General features: G+C 37.2%; 1 protein-coding gene across 1 annotated transcript in view; it reads right to left on the bottom strand.

The window, feature by feature from the left end:
- ESP (separase) overlaps positions 1-23534 on the bottom strand; it is a 61446-nt gene that overhangs the window by 20321 nt on the left and 17591 nt on the right. The window contains exons 11-20 of the mRNA XM_088946209.1: positions 22794-22904; positions 22540-22680; positions 22050-22418; positions 21861-21950; positions 19975-20241; positions 19752-19875; positions 19155-19588; positions 18880-19075; positions 18391-18628; positions 18003-18105 (exon numbers count right to left, since the gene is read on the bottom strand). Coding sequence (XP_088802335.1) covers positions 18003-18105; positions 18391-18628; positions 18880-19075; positions 19155-19588; positions 19752-19875; positions 19975-20241; positions 21861-21950; positions 22050-22418; positions 22540-22680; positions 22794-22904 — 2073 coding nt within the window. The remainder of the gene's footprint in view (positions 1-18002; positions 18106-18390; positions 18629-18879; positions 19076-19154; positions 19589-19751; positions 19876-19974; positions 20242-21860; positions 21951-22049; positions 22419-22539; positions 22681-22793; positions 22905-23534) is intronic.

Here is a 23534-nt window from a genome sequence, read left to right as displayed (position 1 = left end):
GATCTCCATTGAGGAAGGCATTCTTCACATTCATCTAGTATAGACACCATGAATAATAAGCAGCAAGAGACAATCATTTGGATAGAATTCATTTTGGCTACAGGTGCAAAGCTCTCCTAAATAGTCAATCCCATATGTTTCGATATATCCTTCTACCACCAACGTAGCTTTGTATCTTTCAATTAAGCCATCTGCCAAGTGTATAGCAATATACACCCACTTTCAACCCATTGGGACCTTACCCTTAGGAAGTGGAACAATCTCCCAGGCTTGGTTCTTTATGAGGACCTCCATTTCTTGATTCATAACATCTTTCCACTAAGGCTCCGTTTGGTTTGTGGGAAGATTTAGGTGGGATGGGATGGGAAAGTGTAAAAATCTACTCTTCCATTGTTTGGTTTTATACATGAGAAAATAATAAGAAAACATTGTTTCAAGGAGAAGAGAAGAGAAGGTGAGGGAGAAGAAAACACAATGTCTGCAAACCCAGATCTGTGTCTGCAACTGTATCTACGAACCCAGAAGAAGAAAGAGAAGAAGAGAGGAGAGAGGGAAGAAGGGAGTGTCTTCGATCTGTGTCTGCGAACCCAGATCTAAGTTCTACCATGGCAGAACTTAGATTTGTGTCTACGAACCCAGATCTGTGTCTGTGAACCCAGAAGAAGAAAGAGAAGAAGAGAGGAGAGAGGGAGTGTCTCCGATCTGTGTCTGCGCACCCAGATCTGAGTTCTACCATGGCAGAACTTAGATCTGTTTGCGAACCCAGAAGAAGAAAGAGAAGAAGAGAGGAGAGAGGGAGGAAGGGAGTGACTGAGAGGGGGTGCTGCTGCTGCTGCTCTGTTTCTAGGTTCGAACGGGTAAGGGTCGCACGGTTTTGGGATCTAATATCCCACACTTTTCTCACCCCATCCCCCTCTTACCCTCAAACCAAATATGAGAAAAAGGAATATTTTTGGAATATTCCCTTTTTCTCATCCCCATCCCACAAACCAAACAAAGCCTAAGGGGACTGCACTTCATTTGTAACATTACAAGGAATTGAAATAAAGTAAATGGCAGAAACATAAATATAGTAGGAAGGTGAAAGGGTATCATAAGAAACATAGTGATTGGATAGGTAGTGCATTTCCTATTTCCTTTTTGAACTGCAATGGGAAAGTCAAGGTCACATTGTGAGGTATTAGGCTCCATAAAAGTGGGAATAGGAAGCTTAGAGTCAACAGGAATTCCAGGTTTAAGGTTGCTTTTAGGATTAACTAGAGCTAGGTGATCAGATTGCCATGGACATTCAACCTCATGAGTAACCTTCCTTTTGCACCTTATGAACCACTATTGCTAGGACCATTGCCAAGGAATAGGGGAGGAGGAGCAGGAATCCTATCACCACAAGTGAGAAGAGAGGAAGGATGAACTAGGAATATCCATAGAGGCAGGAATAGGAAGACAAAATGGAGACTAGTCTTCACAGACCCTCTCCCTTTGAAGAAAGGGATGAGGTGACTAAAAAATAGTAGTAGATTCAAGAAATTTAACATCCTTACACAAATACCATCGGCTAGAGTGAGGATCAAAGCACTTGTACCCCTTTCGATCTGAAGAGTAACCCAAAAAAACACACTTGATAGACTTAGGGTCAAGTTTGAGGCAACAGGGACTCAAATCATGAACAAAAAGTAGTCGTACAAGACTACAAATATCTCTTAGGTTTTGAACAGAAAATAAAGAAAGGAAGAGAGAAGAGGAGAAGAAAAAGAAGAGATATGAAGAGAACTCATTGAGAGGCTTTAGAAACAAGAGAGTGGTTGGTGTATTGAAACAGCCACCCCACCCCTTAATTTATATACATAGTTTCCTATTTGTAAAATAACTCAATGCTTACATGGCAAGATAAGATAAGATTAAAATTAAAACTAATCCTAGATAAGATAGAATAAAAAGAAACTAATCCTACTAGGAAAGTTGATTAAATCTAAGTACATCCAAGGGTGTCACACGAATACTAATGTGGGGTCCACAATTTCCTACACTCCCCCTCAAGTTGGGAGTAGATATTTGTCATTCCCAACTTGCATAGGTCTGTAAAGAGACTGGGCCGAATTGGCCCTAACAGCTGCTTGTGTGATATCCTTTATTTTTATCTTTTATTTTATGTTGATGGGCCTCACTTAATGAGCATGCTATTTGTTCTTGTTTTATTCTCTTTATCTAATTGCCAAGCTGGCCGCCCACTTAAGGGCATACTTGTCATCATTAATTTTTAGAGATTAATAAAATAGGGTTAGAGGAGAAGGGTGAATTATTCGACTTCTTCTTCTCTTACCTCTTCTCTTCGACATACACAGCTCTTGCACTATTATTCATCTCATTTGCACTGTTAATTACTAATTTTAAATCTGATATTAGAAGACTAATTCACATCTTGGTATCAGAGCGAGTACAATTCTTCTTTCTTCCTTTTTCTTCGTTCCTGTACACTCTAAAATCAAGAGTGTATGGAGAGATTGGTTCTCTATAGTATAGAGAATCACTTGCCTAGTTGGTAGAAGGGTTTGGAGATTTAAGTTCTGGCCGAATTTTGCCAAGAAGTGATGTTGTTTTGCTGCTGCCCGAAACCCTAGCCAACTAGAGATTTTCGAGGTTACCAGGAAAGGTGAAGCTTGGGTGTGGCGCTCTGTGCTTGGAAGGTGTCTTGTGACTGCTAAAGGAGGGCGGTTCAGGTTAGGAAGAGTTTGGGTCAATCTGGTTGGTGCGGCACCATCTTCTCTCTTCCTCCCATCTGTTGGACGGAGCAAAACCCTAGTTCTTCAAGCACCCTACTTCTGGTTTGACTTCAAATAAGTTTGCATAGTTAAAATTTCAGTTCTTTCATTTCTGTTTGATTAATGGAGACATACGGAAGTGAGTTCAAGCAGGTGTCGATTTCTGGACCTACTCCAGTAGATTCCGTTTTGACTGGTGTTACCACGATTAAGCTAGATGGGACGAACTATCTTGCCTGGGCATAGTCTATAAAAATTTATGTTTGTAGTAGAGGAAAACTCGGGTATCTCACAGGCAGCAAGGTGAAACCCGAAGAGACAGATCCTGAATTTGAGAGATGGATGCAAGAGAACTATACCGTTATAGGATGGTTAGTTAACTCTATGCAACCTCATATAAGCCAGCACTATCTCTAGATGTCTTCTGCTAAGGAGATATGGGACAGTGTAACTGAGACTTATTCACAGAAACTAAATGTAGCCCGAGCGTACAAATTGAAAAGTGATGTAAAGAACCTGAGACATGGGGAGAAGAGTGTAGCAATCTACTATTCTATACTAAAATCCCTATGGCAGGAAATTGATGTTATGGAAACTGTGGTATGGGAGAGTAAAAAGGATGCCGAAATGTATAGAAAGCTAGTGGAGAAAAATAGGGTGTTCGAGTTTCTCACTGGACTCAACCCTGAGTTTGATATTATCAGACGGAATATTTTGGCCAGAGATGAGGTTACTCTATCACAGGCATATGCCATGATAAGTAGTGAGGAAAGTAGACGACAAGTTCAGTTGCAGAGTCCACCTACAGAACACTTTGCACATGCGAGAATGAAATCTAAGGGGCCTACTAAAAAGGGGGAGTAGGTGTGTGAATATTGCAAGAAACCACAGCATACCAAGGACACCTGCTGGAAACTTCACCCTGGACTACTCCCTGAGAGGTTTAAGAACAATCCTAAGAAGGGCAATCAAGCGGGAAAACCCAAGACTGCTAATGGTGCTACAGTACCTGAAGGGGGAAGTAAGGAGAGTGAGAAAACATCAACCATTGAGCAGTTGGCTGCAATGAAGTTAGACTTTGAGAAGTATGGGAGGCTCCTAAATCACCTGGAAGCTACAGTTTCTTCAGCCAACCCTTCCAACAATACATCCTCTTCATCGACTTTTGCTCACTCATGTACATATGCCTCAACAAATCATGCTTCAGTTTCAGGTAATCATAAACTCCCTTAGATTATAGATTCTGGTGCATCAGACCATATGACTAGCCTATCTAACCTTTTTTGTTCATATCATCTCCTCTCTGAGAAAGAGAAAATATCCCTTCCCGATGGGTCACTTGCCCCCATCTCTGGTAAAGGAGATATAAAGACCTCTGACACCTTGTTCTTATCTTTTGTTCTCCATGTTCCTAAGCTTAACACAAACCTTTTATCTATTAGTAGCTTAACAAAATCCATGAACTGCAGCATAACCTTCTTTCCCACTCATTATGTTTTTCAAAACTTGCAGTCTCAGAGGACGATGGAAGTGGCCGTGAGGCGGACGGAATATACTTGTTGGACACACTAGATCAAGCCTTGGGACCACCTCATGGAGTTGCTTTAGAGTCAGTTGTGTCAGAGTCTGTTAACAAAATTTTGTTATGTCATTTTCGGTTTGGTCATTTGTCTTTTTCTGCTTTAAGTCATCTGTTCCCAGATATGTTTAAAGGAGTGTCTTTATCTAGTCTTCATTGTGAGTCATGTGAGCTAGCAAAGCATTGTAGACATTCCTATTCAATCAGTAATAAAAGATATGTTTCTCCTTTCCATATTGTTCACTCTGATGTGTGGGGGCCATATCACATGCCAACCATGGGGGGCTACAAGTATTTTATCCTTTTTATTGATGATTATTCTCGTTATACTTGGATTTATCTCATGAAATCCCGGGATGAAGTACCAATTATTGTGAAAAAATTTTCATGAACTCATCCTCACCCAGTTTAATACCCGTATCAAAATATTCCGCTCTGACAATGCTAAGGAGTATTTTGAGAAAACCCTCTCCACCTATCTTGAAACTTTTGGGGTTATTCATCAAAGTTCTTGTTCCTACACTCCACAACAAAACGGGGTGGCGGAAAGAAAGAACAAATATGTGGTTGAGGTTGCCAGATCCCTTTTATTTGCATCCCATGTTCCTGTAAGGTTTTGGAGAGATGTTGTTCATACTGCTACCTACCTAATCATCCGTATGCCCTCCAGGGTCCTTGGCTTTAAAACCCCCTTTAATCTTCTCTTCCCGGATGAGGATCTCTTTTCTCTCCCTCTCTGTGTCTTTGGGAGTACTTGTTATGTGCATATTCATAGTCACCAAAGGCATAAAGTTGAACCTAAGGCTCATAAGTGTGTGTTTCTGGGATATGCCTCTACACAAAAGGGTTATTGTTTTGAGGAGAATGGTAAACAATTCTTTATCAGGGTATAAAAGGGTGAATGGAGTTTTCATGTCAAGAACCCACGAGGGAATCCAATTGATAAGATAAACTGTTGTAAGAATGACATCCGCCCAAAAACATATAGGCACATTTAAGGTAAACATAATGCCTCTAGCTACCTCCAATATGTATCTATTCTTTCATTCAGCAACTCCATTCTGTTGTGGTATATGTGGACAGGTCTCTGATGGATAATCCCATGATCAAGCATGTAGGAGGCTAATGGGTTTGAAAAATATTCTTTTGCATTATCGGATCTAAAAATTTTAATTTTGACCCCAAATTGGGTTAAAATCATTTGATGAAAGATCCGGGTTAATGCTAAAACCTCATCTCAAGAATGCATAAGGTAAACCCAAGAAAATTGAGTATAATCAGCAACAAATAATAGGAAATATCTGTACCCTCCCATGGCAGTGTTATGATAGGGTCCCCAAACATCAGTATGCACAATTTCAAAAGGAATATTGCTTCTGTTATTACTTAATGAATAGGTAGTCCTGCAATGTTCTGCAAACTCACAACTTTCACATTTCAAACTTGTCATCTGGACAGATTCAAATATACTAGGAAACAAACTTTTCAAAGCCTAAAAGGATAAATGGCCCATCCTATTATGCCAAAGCATCACCTTATCAACAGACTGAGAAACAAAGGATTTCTTAGTTTCACTATCTTCCTGATGAGCACTTCCTCCAAGTAGGTAGATTCCATTTGTCTCATGGGCAGTCCCAATCACCTTCCTTGTTTCCAAATCCTGAAAAACACATCAATCAGGAAAAAAGGTTACTGAACAATTCTGTTTTTTGTAATGTTACTAACTGAAAGCAAGTTAGTATTAAGCTTAGGAACATGCAGGACGGAGGATAGGGAAATTGAATCAGACGACTTGATGTCCCCTTTGCCAGAAATAGGAACAAGGGATCCATCATGGATACTTTGTCCTTACCAGAAGAAAAATGATAGATAGAGAAAGGTGATGGCAAGCCAGTCATATGGTTAGATGCTCCTGAATCTATTATCCAAGAATGTTCTGTATTACCTGGAGTTTAAGCATGATAAGCTGAGGCCCAATTACCTAATTGAGCAAAGGATGATGTTGAAGGAGCTGATGATGGCTGAGGAGATGATACTGCGTTACTGACTTCACTTTCCAATTGTGTCAGAGCAGCTCGGACAGCAACTAGGGTGTCTAGAGGAGTGCCTCTTGAGGCCGTTGAGGCTGCACTATCAGTGTTGACAGCCATATTGGCATTCCCCTTTTGGTTTCTGAGTTTTGCTGGAACTAGATGTGGATGCAGCTTCCAACAAGTGTCTTTAGTGTGTTTAGAATTCTTGCAATGTTCACAAACTAAGTCCTTTTTAGCCTCTTTCTTCATATCCCTTTCCTTTTCTCCCCCGGGCTTGGACTTAATTGCTGCTAGGGCAGATTCGAAAGGTTGCTGCTGTAACATAACCTTTCTCCTAGTTTCTTCGTTGTGCACTAGGGAATAGGCTTGAGACAGAGTCACACTTTCTCTTGTTAATAGCTGTTGTCTTACAATATCATACTCAGAATTTAGGCCAGCTAGGAACTCAAATACTCTGTTAGTTTCAACTTGCTTTCTGTAAGTCTGTGCATCTTTCTGACTCTCCCATTCAATTGTCTTAAGGTGGTCAATCCCATGCCATAGAGATTTTAGGGTTGAAAAATAAACAGAGATCTTGTTTGTGATTTTTAACCTCACATTTCAACTCATAAGCCCTAGCAACATTAAGGGGCTAAGAGTAGGTTTCTTTCACAACATCCCATATTTCTTTAGTTGTTTTTGCCCATAAGTAATTTCGGCTAATGTGTGGCTGCATGGAGTTGCACAGCCATGTCATCACCAAATAATTTTCCTGAATCCACTTAGCATAAGTGGGATCCTCCTTAGTTGGTTCCTTCACATCTCCCAACAAATAGTTCAGCTTTCCTCTTCCCCCAATGGCCATCATGGCTAATTCGGCCCACTCTAAGTAGTTTGAACCATCAAACTTTACAGTTGTAATATGGAAGGTGTTTTCAGTCATGCCACCTAAACCAGTCCCAAAAACACCCTCTCCTTAGCTCTTAAACTCCATTCTTAGGAGTTAATTAAAGGGCACTTCCTAATTATTATACCAGTTGGCCTACTGGGTCCGTAACTAGTAGTGGGACTAGAAGAATTCTGATTCAGTAAAAGAAACCTTTCTAACTACTGTGGTAATCGGCCTACTGGGTCTTGAGACTGATAACAGAAAAAAAAAAAAACTAATTCAGCTGTAACAGTCCTGGTGAAACAGCTCTACTAGGTCTTCCAAAGAGTAAAGAATAACTTTAAATCGAGGGAGACAAATCTGATTACCTCCCTGAAATAATAACAGTCCTGAATCCCGAGGGTTTTCTCTTAAACCCCAAAAGAAATATAGAAAGGAGAAAATTTTCTAACCGTACCTCTTAGATCAAGTTATTCTTGCTGCCAATCTTAAGAAAGATTGAAATCTTACCAGGGAATTCTGAAACACTGTTTTTTTTTTTGATCAAAGAACTTCTGAAATTCTGATCGTCTCTTCCAGTCTTGAAAAGAAAAAAGGCTGATCTCAAACCAAAATTCCTCTGAAATTCTGATAGCCGCCTGATCTTGATCCTCTTATCTTTCTCTGATTCTTCCTAGTTATCAAGGATCGATCCAATCTTTGGCCTGCTGCTATAGATAACCTCCAAGAATCAGCCAAAGAACTGATCTTTCTATTCTTCCATCCCTAAGCATTTCTCATGTGGTCAGCTGGATCAAACTCACATGAGAAGCCCTAGATCTTGCTCTGATACCAAGTAGTCGTACAAGACTACAAATATCTCCTAGGTTTTGAACAGAAAATAAAGAAAGGAAGAGAGAAGAGGAGAAGAAAAAGAAGAGAGATGAAGAGGGAGAACTTGTGGAGAGGTTTTAGAAAGAAGAGAGTGGTTGGTGTATTGAAACAGCCGCCCCACCCCTTAATTTATATACATAATTTCCTAATTGTAAAATAACTCAATGCTTACATGGCAAGATAAGATAAGATTAAAATTAAAACTAATCCTAGATAAGATAAAATAAAAAGAAACTAATCCTACTAGGAAAGCTGATTAAATCTAAGTACATCCCAAGGTGTCACACGAATACTAATGTGGGGTCCACAATTTCCTACACAAAACAACTAGAACCAAAGACTAAGAGGAAGACAGAAGATGAGACCATTAGGGAAAAGATATTGATGAGGAAACTAAAGGTGAAGAATCCATGAAGGAAGTCCATTAATGAGATACATTATTGCTTTAACTGCATCTCCCAAGAAATGAGTAGGCACGTGCGTCTATAAAAGTAGCTCTTTGGCAACTTCAACCATGTCTATGTTTTCTCTCTACCACACCTTTTGCAAAGTATGGAAATATGAGCCTGATGAATTGTTCCTTTTTCTTCAAGAATGAGTCATAGATATCTGAGCCGGCCAGAAGAAGGGGCGAGCCAACTACTAGACCACAGGAGGTTCATAGCAGGCCATGTGACTTTTTAAGTTGTCACGTGGGTCGGGTGAGGGAGAGGGAGATGGTAGATGATTCCCATCTATCATCTTCCAAGATAGGCGCGGCTGAAATGAACCTGGTACAGAGGCGGCAAACAGAAAGAGAACCCAGATCTCTGAGATGGGTCTCTCAGCGGGGTGTTGACGAACAAGCTTCTTGTGCAATAGATCGCCCTAATCCGCACTACTTGAGGGACAGAACAGAAGAAAGGGAAGAGGAAGATAAAGGTTGGTTAAGCTACAGTTCGGAGAACAAAGATGAGGAGAGTTCAGGAGAGACCTCAAGCCTAGGGAGTTTGGAAGATGAAGAACTCCAAGAAGATCAAAACAGGGAGACTAAATCTGGAGTGTCTATTTCTTGGAGATTGGGAGGGCACACAAAAGGAGATCGCGGAAGTACGGAAGAACAAGACAGAAATCACCAACAGAACAGCTCAAATAGATGGGGGGCAAATCCAATGCCCACAAGTGGATAAGCCTTCACCAAGCCTTAGCATAGTTGTCAAGGCGACGCCTAGGCGACAAGGCGCCCTTTGAGGCTCGCCTCGCTCAATCGCGTAACAGTTTTCTACTTCCTACTATAAAATACTTTTTTGTTCATTCTTTTTTGAGATTATAATTATAAAATAGGCATTATTAAACTAAAATAATCATTTTGTGTGTTTACATACTACTTTCTTTTTATTATTTTCTTATTTATTAGGGTTTAATCAACACAAACATTGCTAAATGCTGTATTGAACCCTCAAAGACTTAAAAACCTGAACCAATAAGTAAGGAAGAACTAAAAATTTTATCTAATCAGCACATTTTCCTCTTCCATATATTCTGCTTCTACTTCTTCTTCTTCTTCTTCTTCTTCTTCTTCTTCTACTACCAATACTTTTTATTTTCTTCTTTTCCTATAACAAAAATAAGGGTTCAGCCCCTATATTTTTTGAATTTTATTTTCCTTCTTCCTTTTCTTCTCATGAATATGTTGATTTTCTATACTTTAATATGAAATTTATACTTTTCTTTATGAAAACCATGAATAATTATTAAAGAAATATGGTTATGGTACCTAGGGAACTACCCTAGGATCTATTTTTTAACATAAAAAAATTCATCACCTAGACGACTAGGCGACTAGGCACCCCCAGTCGCCTAGCCTCGCCTTGGCACCTTGAAAACTATGAGCCCTAGTGCTAGGAAAGAAATTGAGAAGGCATTAGCTCACGTTAACCCAAAACTGAGCAGAGATACACCACAGAGAGGTAAACATTCGGGTAAGAGAAGCGCTTTTTGTGTGAACTAAATGACGAGGAATATTTCCGTCCAAAACAAGGAGACAGGAAACTCCAACTATTCCTTACTGGGTTTGACAACCATCTGTCCTCCTATGCACCTTGCTCTAAATTCTCAGTCGAGCCCAGGTAACTCCGTCAACTATATACATTTAGTTTTTGATACTGATGGTGTTCTTGTGTCCATTGTTCCAAATGCCCTTCCTAGTTTGGAGTCAGAAGCCCATGATCAGAAGGCCACAAGAAGACATCAGGGGGAGATGGAAAGGAAGGAGAGGGTGGAGGAAACTTGCAGGGATAAAAGAATTTGGGGAATCATTGAAAGTATAATGGGTGAAGTTGAAATAAATGAACTAAAGAGGAAGGTTACAAATGGGATAGAAATGGTTTGTAGCGGGGAGTTTGAGGGCAGAGTTGAGGAGATGGCTAGGAGTGGAGAGCACAAAGATAGTAAAAGAGGGGAGACTAGTAAGGAGGATTCAATAGCAGAATTTGTTGGAAAGCTAGGGTGTAAACTGAAGAATCCAAATGATCTAAAAGCTTTTCTACAAAAAAAAAAAAAAAAAGAAGGGGGAGAGTAAGATTAAAAAAAGAAAATTGAGTGAAGTCGAGAGGTTAAAAAGAGACATTGAGGGGAATAGGAAGTTTGGGGTGAGAGGGGAGAGAAGGAAAGGGATTAAATAAATCTCTAATGGGGTTAGGGTTGATTCCTAAAGTTGAAATGAGAATCCTAAGTTGAAATGTGCGGGGGTTGGGTAGTGTGAGGAAGAGAGCAACTATCAAATAGACTGGAGGAGAGAAAGCAGAATTTGATGGAGCAGATAAAGGAATTGGATTTGAAGGAAGAAAGGGGATCTTTTAGAGAAGAAGACAAGGAGCTGAGATGGAGTGTGAGGAGGCAAATGGAAGATCTCTTGTTTCAGGAGGAAATAAGCTGGAGATAGAAATCTAGATGTAAATGGTTAAAGGAGGAAGATAGAAACATGAGGTTTTTCCATTCAATGGAAAATGGTAGAAGGAAGAATTTCATTTCAAAATTGGAAGTTGAAGGTGCAATCATTTCCAACCAGTCAGAAATAGCAAAGGCCTTTGTAAATCATTTTAAAGCTATTTTTAGAAGGCCGGTAAATGAGAGGGTTTGGCTGGAGGGGCTGGATTGGCCTACTCTAAGTGGAACGGACAAGGAGGGGTTAGAGAAGAATTTTGATCTAGAGGAGATAAAGGAAGCAATGTTTTCGATGGATAGGACAAAAGTTCCAGGCCCAAATGGGTTCAGGATGGCATTTTATTAGCACTGCTGGGATATCGTGAAGCAAGATATTGTGCGGGCCTTTGAGGAGTTTCACAGAAGGGGAATAATTAATCGGGGTCTAAACTCCACTTTTATTGCTTTGATCCCAAAAAAGAAAGAGGCTTCACAACCAAAGGATTTTAGACCTATCAGTTTGGTGAATAGTCTGTACAAGATAATTGCAAAAGTGTCGTCTCTAAGGGTAAAGAAAGTTCTTCCCACCATTATTACAACCAATCAAGGAGCTTTTGTGAAGGGGAGGCAGATCACTGATCAATTTTTTATTGCAAATGAGAGTCAGGAAAGTTTTAGAAAATCCAAGAAGGGTGTGGTTTGCAAATTAGACTTAGAGAAGGCTTATGACCTAGTTGATTGGTCCTTCTTGGTGGAGGTGATGAGAAATTTTGGCTTTGGAAACATGGTGTAAATGGATTTGGGGATGTGTTAGGAGCTGCCACTATTCTATCTTGGTGAATGGAACTGTGAGGGATTTGACGGATTTCTTTCCTGCCTTGAGGGGAATAAAACAAGGAGATCCACTTTCCCCCTTCCTATTCACTCTGATTGCAGATGTTTTAAGGAGACTGATTCATAGAGCTGACTTGAAGAACTTAGTAAACGGATGGAGAGTAGGAAGAGAGCAGGTACCACTTACACACTTACAATTTGCAGACGACACAATTCTACTCTATGAAGGTGGGGACATAAATTGGATAGGGAATTTGAAATTGGCAATACAACTATTCGAGCAAATGTCTAATCTCAAAGTGAACTTTGATAAGAGTTGTATGGTGAGAGTGAATTTGGAGGAGAGGGAAGTAAGTGAATATGCAGGTTTGATAGGGTGTGCAATTTCAGAATGGCCTTTGACTTACTTGGGCCTCCCCTTAGGAGATAATCCCGTGGAGGACAGCTTCTGGAACCCAATATTGGAAAGATTTGATAAAAGGCTTGCTTCCTGGAAGAATCTCACTAGGGGGGAGAATCACTTTGATTAGGCCTACCCTAGCTAACCTTCCTGTTTACTTTCTGCCTGTGTTTAAGATTTCCACAAAGGTGTCGAATAGGATGGAAAAGTTAATGAGGGATTTCTTGTGGGAACCAGGAGAGGAGAAGAAAGATCACAGGGTGAGTTGGGAGGTGGTAACTAGAAGTAAGAAGTTAGAAGGGCTTGGAATTAGGAATATCAAGAAAAGAAATATGGCTTTGATGGGGAAATGGTTATGGAGGTTTCCAATGGAAAGGGACAAATTATGGACAAAGATAGTGGCTAGCATACATGGGTTGGAAGACAATGACTGGGATCTAGGAATCTTGGTAAGGGTTACAGTTGCTTCCCCTTGGAAAGCCATTCATGGTTTGCTTCCGGTTTTCTCCCCTTGGATAAGGTATGAATTGAACTCTGGTAATCTTATAAAATTTTGGGAGCAACCTTGGGTTAGGGATTCATCCCTGATGGACCAATTTCCCTCCTTGTATGCTCTGTCAGATTTGAAAAATGAACCCATTTCTTCTTTCTTAGTTCCTTTTGATTCTACTTCCAGTTTTGGGTGGAATCTAGGGTTGAGAAGAACAATCAGGGATAAATAAATGGGTTGTATTTCGTCTTTGCTATCCATCCTTGAAAATGTTTTCTTGGACCTGAGTAAGGATGACTCCAGAATTTGGACCCCTCCTCCTCTGGTTCCTTTTCTTGTGCATCATTTTTTGAGACTTTGGTCCAACCTCCTACTCCCTTTGGGTTGTCCTTTCCTATTAAAGAGATTTGGAGCAAACCCATTCCTCCTCGGGTTGGTAGTTTTTGTTGGGAAACTTTACTGGAAAAATAAACACAAATGACTTGCTTCAAAGAAAGAGACCCAATTCCTGTTTACTTCCCAATAGGTATGTTCTTTGGAAAGCTGATGGGGAAACAGGTTAGCACCTTAAGGTTGCTTGTCCGATTACTAAAACTATTTGGGAGTGGGTGTTTTCCCTTTTTGGATGTACTTGGAATCCCCCCATAAGTGTGCAAAGCATGTTCTCTCCTTTGTTCTCAAGATGGCCTAAGAAAAGAGGGAAGGTCATGTGGAGAAGCATTAGGGCGGCAATGTGTTGGTCCATATGGGAAGAGAGAAACTCACAACTTTTTTCAAACAAGCAAATAACCATGGAGAACTTAACAGAATTGATACACTTAAGGGTAACTTACTGGCTGAAATCTGTGGAACTATTCTCAGATTTTTCCATGGCTAACATATTGAGAAAGTAGAAAGAAATAGCTACCTTGGCCCAATGTAAGAGGACCTCTAGACCTTCTTGGTCCCCCCCCCCTCCTTCAGGATTCATAAAACTGAATTTTGATGGTAGTAGCTTAAGGAATCCTGGGCCTTCTAGGATTGGGAGAGTGTTCAGGAATGAGATTGGGATTATTATTGCTATTTTCTCAAGCCCAATTGGAGAGGGTGACTCACTTAGGACTGAGATTCTAGCAATTCTGGAAAAAAATCCAAAGAGCAAGAGAATTAAATATTCGATGTTTGGTCATTGAAGGGGACTTAGAGGTGGTGATTAGGTGGCTGAAGGAAGACAACAATGGTTTGTAGGGCTACAGAAATGGAAAGAAAAAATTTAAATGACTGAGTAGGGATATTGAGGTGAAATACAGTTGGATAAAGAGAAGCGCTAATTCAATGGCTGATGGGTTAGCCAAGCAAGGGGCACTTAAGGAATCTATGTTTTGGGCTAATTTTTAGCTTTCTTCTTTGTTCCTTATTGTGGGGGAGTTAAGATAGTTTACCTCCCCTTTTTTGTACTTAAGGTTTCACAAATTTTATTATGATTAATAAAGCATCTTGTTACTGATCAAAAAAAAAGAATGAGTCATAGATGCTTTTCAAAGCACTCCTTAGCATTGTTAAACTTATTATCTTGATTTTCTTATCAATCTAAGCTTCCACCATCCTGAAGAAGTTTTGAACAATGGAGGGAACTTCATCCCTACTCTTCATTAGATAGAGCAGGTGTATCGAGAGTAATCATCAATGAACATGAAAAAGTATTTATAGCCGCACATACAAGAAATAGAATATGGGCCCCAAACATCAATATGTATCAAATTGAAAGCAACATCATTTTCTCTATCACTTGCAAAATATGTAGTTCTACATTGCTTTGAAAGATTACAAACTTGCAATGAACATGAAATTGATGTTGCAATGAACAAACACATTACAAACTTACAAACTTCACATTACATTGTATCGAGAGTAATCATCAATGAACATGAAAAAGTATTTATAGACGCACATACAAGAAATAGAATATGGGCCCCAAACATCAATATGTATCAAATTGAAAGCAACATCATTTTCTCTATCACTTGCAAAATACGTAGTTCTACATTGCTTTGAAAGATTACAAACTTCACATTACAAACTCAAGTTGGACACAGACTAACACAAGTTTGGATTAAAAACTTTATAGACTTAAAAGGACACATGACCAAGATGGCAATGCCACAACTTCAAAAGACTCAAATTTTCACTTCGACATGATTCGATCTAACACAATAATCCTTGCTCAGGGGCATGATAAAAAGGTAAACTCTATCAGCTTCATGTCTAGTTCTAGTCGTCCTCCCTATGCTCGTGTCCTAAAAAATACAATGTGAAGAAAAAAAATATCACTAAACAATTATGGGATTTGTTAAGACAACTAATAGATAAAATATTTTTGTGCAACCGAGGAACATGAAGGACAGAGCTCATGAAAAGATTACAAGTGAGTGAACTTGACTTCACCTAGACTCGAGATTGGAGTATGAGATCCATCAACTACAATGATCTTACCTTTCTTTGGAGCTAGTTTATAACAGGTGAAGTGAGAAGACATACTAGTCATGTTACCAATAGCTCTAGAGTCCACAATCTAGGAACTAGGAAAAGAAGATTGACAAGCAAGTACAATAGCTAATTTAGCAACATTATAAGGATTACTAGAGCAAGCTGAGGTGGAGGACCCGGATTTTTCAAGTTGAGTCAGTAGGATACATTACTCCCGATACAAGGCATATCATATCCATATCCATGGTCATGGATACGGGATAAACCACAAACAGAAGAATATCAGTGACTAGTTTGATGAAATTGTATATTGATTGCTTTTGAATTGTTTTTCAACATTAATAAAAATTAAAAATTATTATTATAAAAATTGAAATAAATAATTTAAGATTTAATTTTCCCCCAAATTTTAATAAAAACTAAAAGTTATAAAAATAATATATATTATCTACATTAAATGATTTATATGTTTTATTTTACACATACTTATATGTTAAAAATTCAAACAAACTTATTATTTGAAAAACAGTTATATAAAAATACTAAATAAATAAATTTTCTCAACAAAATTAATAGAAAATAGAAGATTATGATTACAAAAATTGAAATGAATAATTTAAGATTTAATTTCCCCCAAAAAATTTAATAAAAACTGCAAATTATAAAATAGTTTATTTTATCTACCTTAATTGACCTGGTTCGTTCAAGCTTTAAAGTACAAATACGATACTCTCAATATGAGGCATATCATATCCATATCCATGATTATGCATTTAAGATACACTATGACTAGGTTCGTATCGCATAAGCCATGTGTATCAACACAATATGCCTATATATCGGGTCATATCACATTTTAATACACACTAATATGGAAGCGTATCAGTACTAGCTTGATGAAACCGTGTATTGATTGTTTTTGGATTTTTCCAACTTTAACATTAATCTTGTAACTTGGACTAACAATGGTGTGAGCTAGTTTCACTTCCATATGTGTCTACGTAGATCAAGAAAACTATGATTAAAGAAATCCACATTTCTACTAAGCATTCATAAACCTATCAAACCTGGAAAAAGGAGGCTACCTGAATCCATAATTCATATAAAGGAGGCTACTAAGCACTCATATCCTTGAAGCTTGTAAGGTACCCTAGCTTCTACACCCTCAAATATACATATACATTATAGACAGACTATGCCCACTATAGATGATTATTCCAACTAAATTTGACATTGGCTAGTTGGATGCTAAAATTATACCTAAAACCACTAAAGCCAAAGTTGGGATTCATATTTTGCTTAAAATCACTCCTAAAGGATTCATAACAAATCCATCCTTCTAAAAAGCTCAAAATATAATTAGCATCAATCCAAATGCCGATCTACAAATCTAAAAAGTACCTCTATTCATTGGGTGTACAGAAGCTCCTCTACTAAAAATAGTTACTAGAAGAAACTGGAAAACAAGTTGATGCTTAATGAAAACCCCCTAGAAACCAATTCCAACCAAATCACCCACTCTACATTAATGAAAGAATGCTAGAAATACCTGAGCATTGCAGCAGATTGCACCATATAATGTTGAAGTAAAAGATTCTCTTGTTTTTCTTGATTTTAAGGAAAACCTACAAACCATTCTTGAGCTTCAACTAACCTTCATTTAGTTCTCCAAGAGCCATATAAAACCAGACAACATATAATGATTTGATCAGCCTCTTCAACACTCAATTTAGGCCATGAATCCTAGATCTGCATGAGTTATACCTGGAAGAACTCTACATGAAGATCACTGCTCTAATACCAACTTATTTATGGAGAAAAGAGAGTATAAGATAAGAAAGAAGAAATTGTTTGTTTATATATATATATATATATATATATATATATGTGTGTGTGTGTGTGTGTGTGTGTGTATGTATATGGAATAGAGGCCCCTTGTCGCCTTGGCGATGAATTTTTTGAAGTTCAAAACATGTATCCTAGGGTAGTTCCCTAGATTCCATAACCATATTTCCTTAATTATCCATAATTTTCATAAGAAAAGTATAAAATTCATGTTGAAGCATAGAAAATCAACAAATTTCATAAGAAGAAAAAGAAAAGAAAATTCAAAAAATATAGGGGCTGAACCCCTATTTTTTTTTATAAGAAAAGAAGAAAAGAATAGGTGAAAGAAGTAAAAGAAGAGAATGTGTGTTGATTAGACAAAGTTTTAAGTTCTTCCTTGCTTATTGGTTCGGCTTTTTAAGTCTTTGAGGGCTCAATATAACAGTTAGCTATGTTTGTGTTGATTCAACACTAACAAATAAGAAAATAATAAAAAGAAATTAATATATAAACACACAAAATGAATATTTTAGTTTAATAATTACTATTTTATAATTATAATCTCAAAAAAAATAAGAATATAAAAGTATTTTGTAACACAACATACAAAACTGCTTGCTGATTAGGCAAGGTGAGCCTCCAAGGGCACCTTGTTGCCTAGGCATCACCTTGACAACTATGACTACCACTAAGCTGAAAATTGCTTGTATTTCAATAGAGGGAAAGAGTTTTAAATTTAGTAGACTTGCACTCCCCGCTATGGCCCTAATAGGAATTCACAACTCTCCACTCAGAAAATGCCCCAAATATCAAAGGAACTAGTCAAGTGAAAATAATCAAAATCTAACTATGAGCATCAAAGGTAAATAGAGAAGCGGAGTATCATATTCATTATCATGAAATAAACCTAATATAGAAGTGGAATGAATCACAAATGACAAGAACCAGGCCAGACAAAGAATAAAAAACCTTCTGAAAAAGCAATGGTAGCTCCCGGCAGAGAATAAAAGCTTGCATCAACCAAGAAACGATCCTTGAAATCTGAATTTGGGACATATCACAACAGGTGACCCTTGCAAAGTTTAAAAAAAAATGACATTCAGTTCAGCCACTTCTGTCAGTATCAACCCCTAAATATATTATTTTAAAGAAATATTTAAGTTCAAATAAAGATAACAGCAGAGATATGCACTTTGATAAATAATAGTATTGAAAATGTAACATCTGCCTGAGACCTACGTCAAAGGCCTGCCTTCAACATATCATTACCTTTTAAAAAGGTAACAAAAAGTCACCATTACTCACATGCACATAAAAACAAACAATAGAAAAAAAAAAAAAAAAAGTTGCAGAATACCTGGTATCCTTTAATTGATAGTTCTTCAAAGAAAACCAACAGATGTTGTACAAAATTGTAGCACGTTCAATGGCGAATATGTCACCTGGTCTTCCAATATCAATGAATTCAAGCAAAATGGTATGTGGAATACCAACATAACTATGAGAATATTTCTTTGCATTGGACAGTGCCGAGATGCATTGCCAAAATATTTCATGTACCTTATGAATTTCACCATGTATTCCTATGCATTTTCCTAAAAAAACAGCAAATCCAACAAAGTAAAATGTGTATCAATCTTGACAACAATATCCAGTGCAATTCTAGAATGTTTTTTAGTAAGCAAAATCCTAGCTTATCTAACTAGAAAAGAAAAGCATCTCCTTATTTTGCAAAGAATATCCTTAGATGGTAAATCCACTGGAGCCCCAAAAAGCCAACATGTAGCGGTCATTTACTTGTTTTAGATTCTCAAGTAGAACAAAGTCAGAATCTGTTTCTCCATACCAATTCCAATGAGTAACCTTATTGAAAGCCGCCTGTTGTGAAGCTCCCATTTTGTAGAAATGAAATCCTTCATTGACCCATCTTCCATAACTTTCATGAGAAAACATGTCCAACAATTTGCTTTGTCACAAAAGCATGATTCTTCACATCCATAATGAGCAACTGACATTGTTTCCTGTTGCATGACCAATCCTCCCTGCATAACAGTATTGGAACGACCAAATACATGATTGCCACTTGAATATTGAGTAAGTTCAGGTTAGAACTACACTTACATTACCAGAAGACTGCTTTCTGGAGCGAGTTATCCTTGGATTATGATCAGCTTTAGTTTGCTCCTTTGATGTATGTTTTGATGCATTCTTAGGCTTTCTAGGCTTCCTGACTTCCACTTCTCTTGATCCCCCGGCTTCAACAGTGTTTATATTCACAGGAATACAAAGAGAGTTTTCCCACTCAGAAGGATTAATTTTTTCTAGGGATGATTTGTACAGGTCTATTGCAAAAGTTAAGCTCTTCAATGAACTCTGTTCGGTGCAGCTAAATCGGCTTCTAGTTAAATCTGCAATTTGTTGATCAATTGAAACTTCCAAGGCCAACTTGCACTGTTTGCATGAAATAGTTGTACTTACATCCACCAATGTTTGCTTACAAATGTTCAATTCATTTTCTGCTAGATCCCAATGTTTCTTATTATGGTATATTTTCCCTGAGGAACATAAAAAGTAAATTATGAGCTATCAACTCACAAGATCTTTTTTCTGGAGGTGAAATCAAGAATTATTTTCATTGGTCATGCTACTGGTGGTGGTGGTGGTGGTGGCTGGAGTAAGGGGGTTGCATGTATCATAGAGAAAGGTTAATTGGCATACCCAATGTAGATGAAAAGGCAATATTAAAAAGTTGTAAGCCTTGAATACATGAGATACTCTTCCCTCCAAGTAAAAGAGCTTCAGCCTCAGCTCCATTACCAATTGCTTCATAGATAACTCCAACCTATGCATAATACAAGCAGTTAGATGATAGTATAATGCTAAAGAAGACTGAATTCTAGTTCACTTTGTAAATCAAGCAGTACAAGATGATGAAATAAACCTGCAAAGTGCTCTCTAGATAACATTGAAGCACATTCCATGGACTAAGAATACAGTCTTCCATATCCCATGACTCGGAGTTAGTTACGCCTGGCCAAACTTCGGTAGCAACAGATCCCAATATGGCCAGATTAAAATGACCATACTTATGGCATTCAGTGGCTTCCCCACTTTCACTACAGTTTCTGGTTTGTTCAATGGAATAAATAAATTTCTCTTTTAAGAGTTTACTACGTAAGGAGCGAGCCTCTCTTGCATATGAAAGAGCCTAAGCAGCAGCAAAAACTCATTAGAAAAGGACAGATGCCAATAGGGAGAAAATGCAAATAGTATGTAGAAATGAGACATTTTCATTTCTGTTTATTAAGACAGCAAGGAAAAAGAAATAAATTGTGCTTATCAATTATAGTACCCAAAAAAGCCAGAAAATTTATATCTTACATTTAAATAAACATTCTAAAATCATTTTTCCAAGGAATTCTTTAACCAATAGTTTTTACTTGTCTGTAGTGTTGCCAAAGTCAGTCATTTATGATTCCTAAACACCTGTGCATGCCTAAGGTTCTGATGTCAGACACAATATACCCAATGATACACCAGATACTGTATGGACACTTGTAGCATAAACACTTGTATAAGTATTCTGAAATGAAACTTAGAATCAAAAACTAGAAATGGAAGTATGATACAGTCATGGCAAATGGGATACTTCCACCAGTATCCATGACCTTATAAATTAGAGCAATTTTGTCAGACTACTGCCTGTCAACTCAGTAAACTCTTCAAAATAAAGTTGGTTGTTTAATAATAATCGTGGTGGAAAGACATTTTATTAGTTATTAGAGATTATTAGTTTAAGTGATTACCATTAAAAAAAAAAAAAATCTATTTTGAGCATTCTTATGCATGCAATCTTTTTTTTTAATTTTTGTGTCATGTTGAACTTCTAAAAAAGTTAGTTTTGCTTTCCAGTAGGCATCCCCACTCAGAATTAAAAGAAACACTTTACTTTTCTTTTCAAAACACTAATATTGATTTCAAGATGAAAAATACAAACGAAAGGCCAAAAGCATCAAGAGAAAAGAAAATTCTTAGTTTAGGTTTTGGCTTATCCAAAGACAACAAAAATTGTAAATTATTAGAATGAATGACCAAAATAATATAAATAATAGCAGCTACAACCAACAAATAGAAATAGGGAAGTAGGCAATGGTAGTTTGACTAATGGTACCAGACTACTATGAAGTACATGATATTTCACACATCTTTTTCATTCTTATGGCTGAGAATGAAAGAAGTATATAAGGAAAATGATTTGTCTATTAAACCTCTCTTATTATTTTATAGTGCCAATTACCAGGAAAAATGGATGATATGGCATTCTATAAAAATTGGTAAATTTTGTTTAAGGGTTTCATTTTGATCAAATAAAACCATATTATATGGATGAGTAAATAAATAAGGTATATATTACAAATATCATATGGATATACTAAAAATACATTCTAATATCTAATCATATGCAAAAGAAATCTTAAAGACTTATTAGTCAGTAGATGTTAGAGAATACAAGTTATAAACCCTGGAACCAAGATGTTTCCTTAAGATTTTGTTAGATTATATGTTATTTATAAAAATATTTATAAAATAAAGGACCCTACTGTAAATTATACTTTAAAATAAAGTACAATTAAAATCCATCACTAAACTAATGATAGTTGTAACTTATAAGAGCAGGATTCCAGAGTCCAACAGACAAGGGTTTTACCACTTTAAAGGTGGACATTTAATTCTTTATGGTATGACACCAGCAGCTCAGAGCTTAAAGTCTCAAACACAATTATTTGGGTTAGTACAGAATCGATATATAAAAGTAATGTAAGTTACCTCTAGTAGCCGGCCACTTGAAATTAATCTTTCAGCCAAATCATAACAAAGATAACCAGCAAGAAAAGCTGAATGTTTGGGTACTGGAACCTATCATAAGGTAGAACACCAAAGTTAATCAAACATATAGGACTGTGGCCTAATACCCATAAGCTAATGATCTAGCTGAGCTACTTTGGTGGAGCTTACTCTTGACATAAGATCTGAAACGACCTCTTTTACTTCATCAAGGGTGAGCTCAATACCTAAATAACTTTTAGGATGATGACTTCTTAGTGGAAAAATGGAAGAAGAAAGTGAAAATTTCTGCTGAAATCCAATTAGAAGAGGTTTGGATTCCTTTAAACAACTTATCCAGAAATCTATGGAGTTACAATGAACACCATATTGCTCTGAGAAGTCTACAATGAAAGCTTCATCAACTGGTGATATGCAAAGGGCATGGGCAAGCCTCCTATTAGCCCATAGCATGGAAAAGCTCTTCTCTAGTGACACATTTTTTCGTTTCAATAGTATGATGATCAGCTTATAGATGTCACACTGAAACTGCATGGAGCCCTACAGTTATACAACAAAGAAATTGATCACAATCAGAAAACAAAGTCATTATAGAGAAAGATTCCCAGCATAATACACATGCATGGAATCTACTATACCTAGTAATGATAATAAAACTCACCTTCAACAACAATAGATCAGCAATTCGATACAACAAAGTTATCAAATTCTCGGTTACAAATTCACAATGATTAGACCAACAGTCCTGAGTGATTATACCCAACCATAACTTTACTGCATGATGAATATCATGCAAGATTAGCTGCTCGGAAAAGAATCCCACAAAGTATAGAAAACAAAAGGAATGGTGTCAATATCAAATCTGATAAAGAAAAACACAAGCTCATTTCTCTACGGGCCATAGCACATTATCACCTTTGAGTTGGGTTCAGTCTCCTGGGTACACAATGCACGCAAGCTATATGCAATAGCTAATTGATGATGTACTGAAGCACTACTGCTGGAAGGCTCACGAGATATGTCATTCTGTTTCAATAAATTCCACATGTCAAAGACAAACCAACTTCAAAAACACACAAGGATCTTGTAATGTCAGTAGGGCTGCAAATTTGAATCGCATTTGGATAGGGGTATATCTGATGAGATCTGATAAGAATCCAAGAGGCCCAAATTTGATTCGATATCCAACAGATATATAAAATACAGATTTGTATACATTTCATTTACATATTGATTAAAATATTAATAAGTTCATACAAAATTACCATAAACTTACAAAATTAAATGCAGAACAATCTAGATCTCAAGGAACGGTTCAACCTAAACAGTTAAGCTGTTAGGTGAGGTCCATGAATAGGCTTTTATTTGCTAACAATATATTACAAACAAAAAGATAAGTTTATCTAAACCTCAATATTCACTTAATTCTAAAGAATTTTAATGCTAAAAAATAATATTTTGCAGATGTAAAATATAATTGGATCAGATCAGAATCAGATCAAGTAATATCTGAACTTGATATGATTAATAAACAGATCACATTTTCAGATCCAATTTGATATCAACTATGGCTAACCGAATCCAACTTAAAAGAATCAGTTTCAAATTGGAATAAATCGAATTCATTTGCAGCCCTAATTGTCGGTTCTCAATTTA

Source organism: Nelumbo lutea, chromosome 5, assembly GCF_056320005.1.
Source record: "Nelumbo lutea isolate HS-2025 chromosome 5, American lotus-T2T, whole genome shotgun sequence".
In the NCBI taxonomy this organism is placed as follows: domain Eukaryota; kingdom Viridiplantae; phylum Streptophyta; class Magnoliopsida; order Proteales; family Nelumbonaceae; genus Nelumbo; species Nelumbo lutea.
The sequence above is the reverse complement of the archived record's forward strand: the minus strand, read 5'-3'. Positions and strand labels throughout refer to the sequence as shown.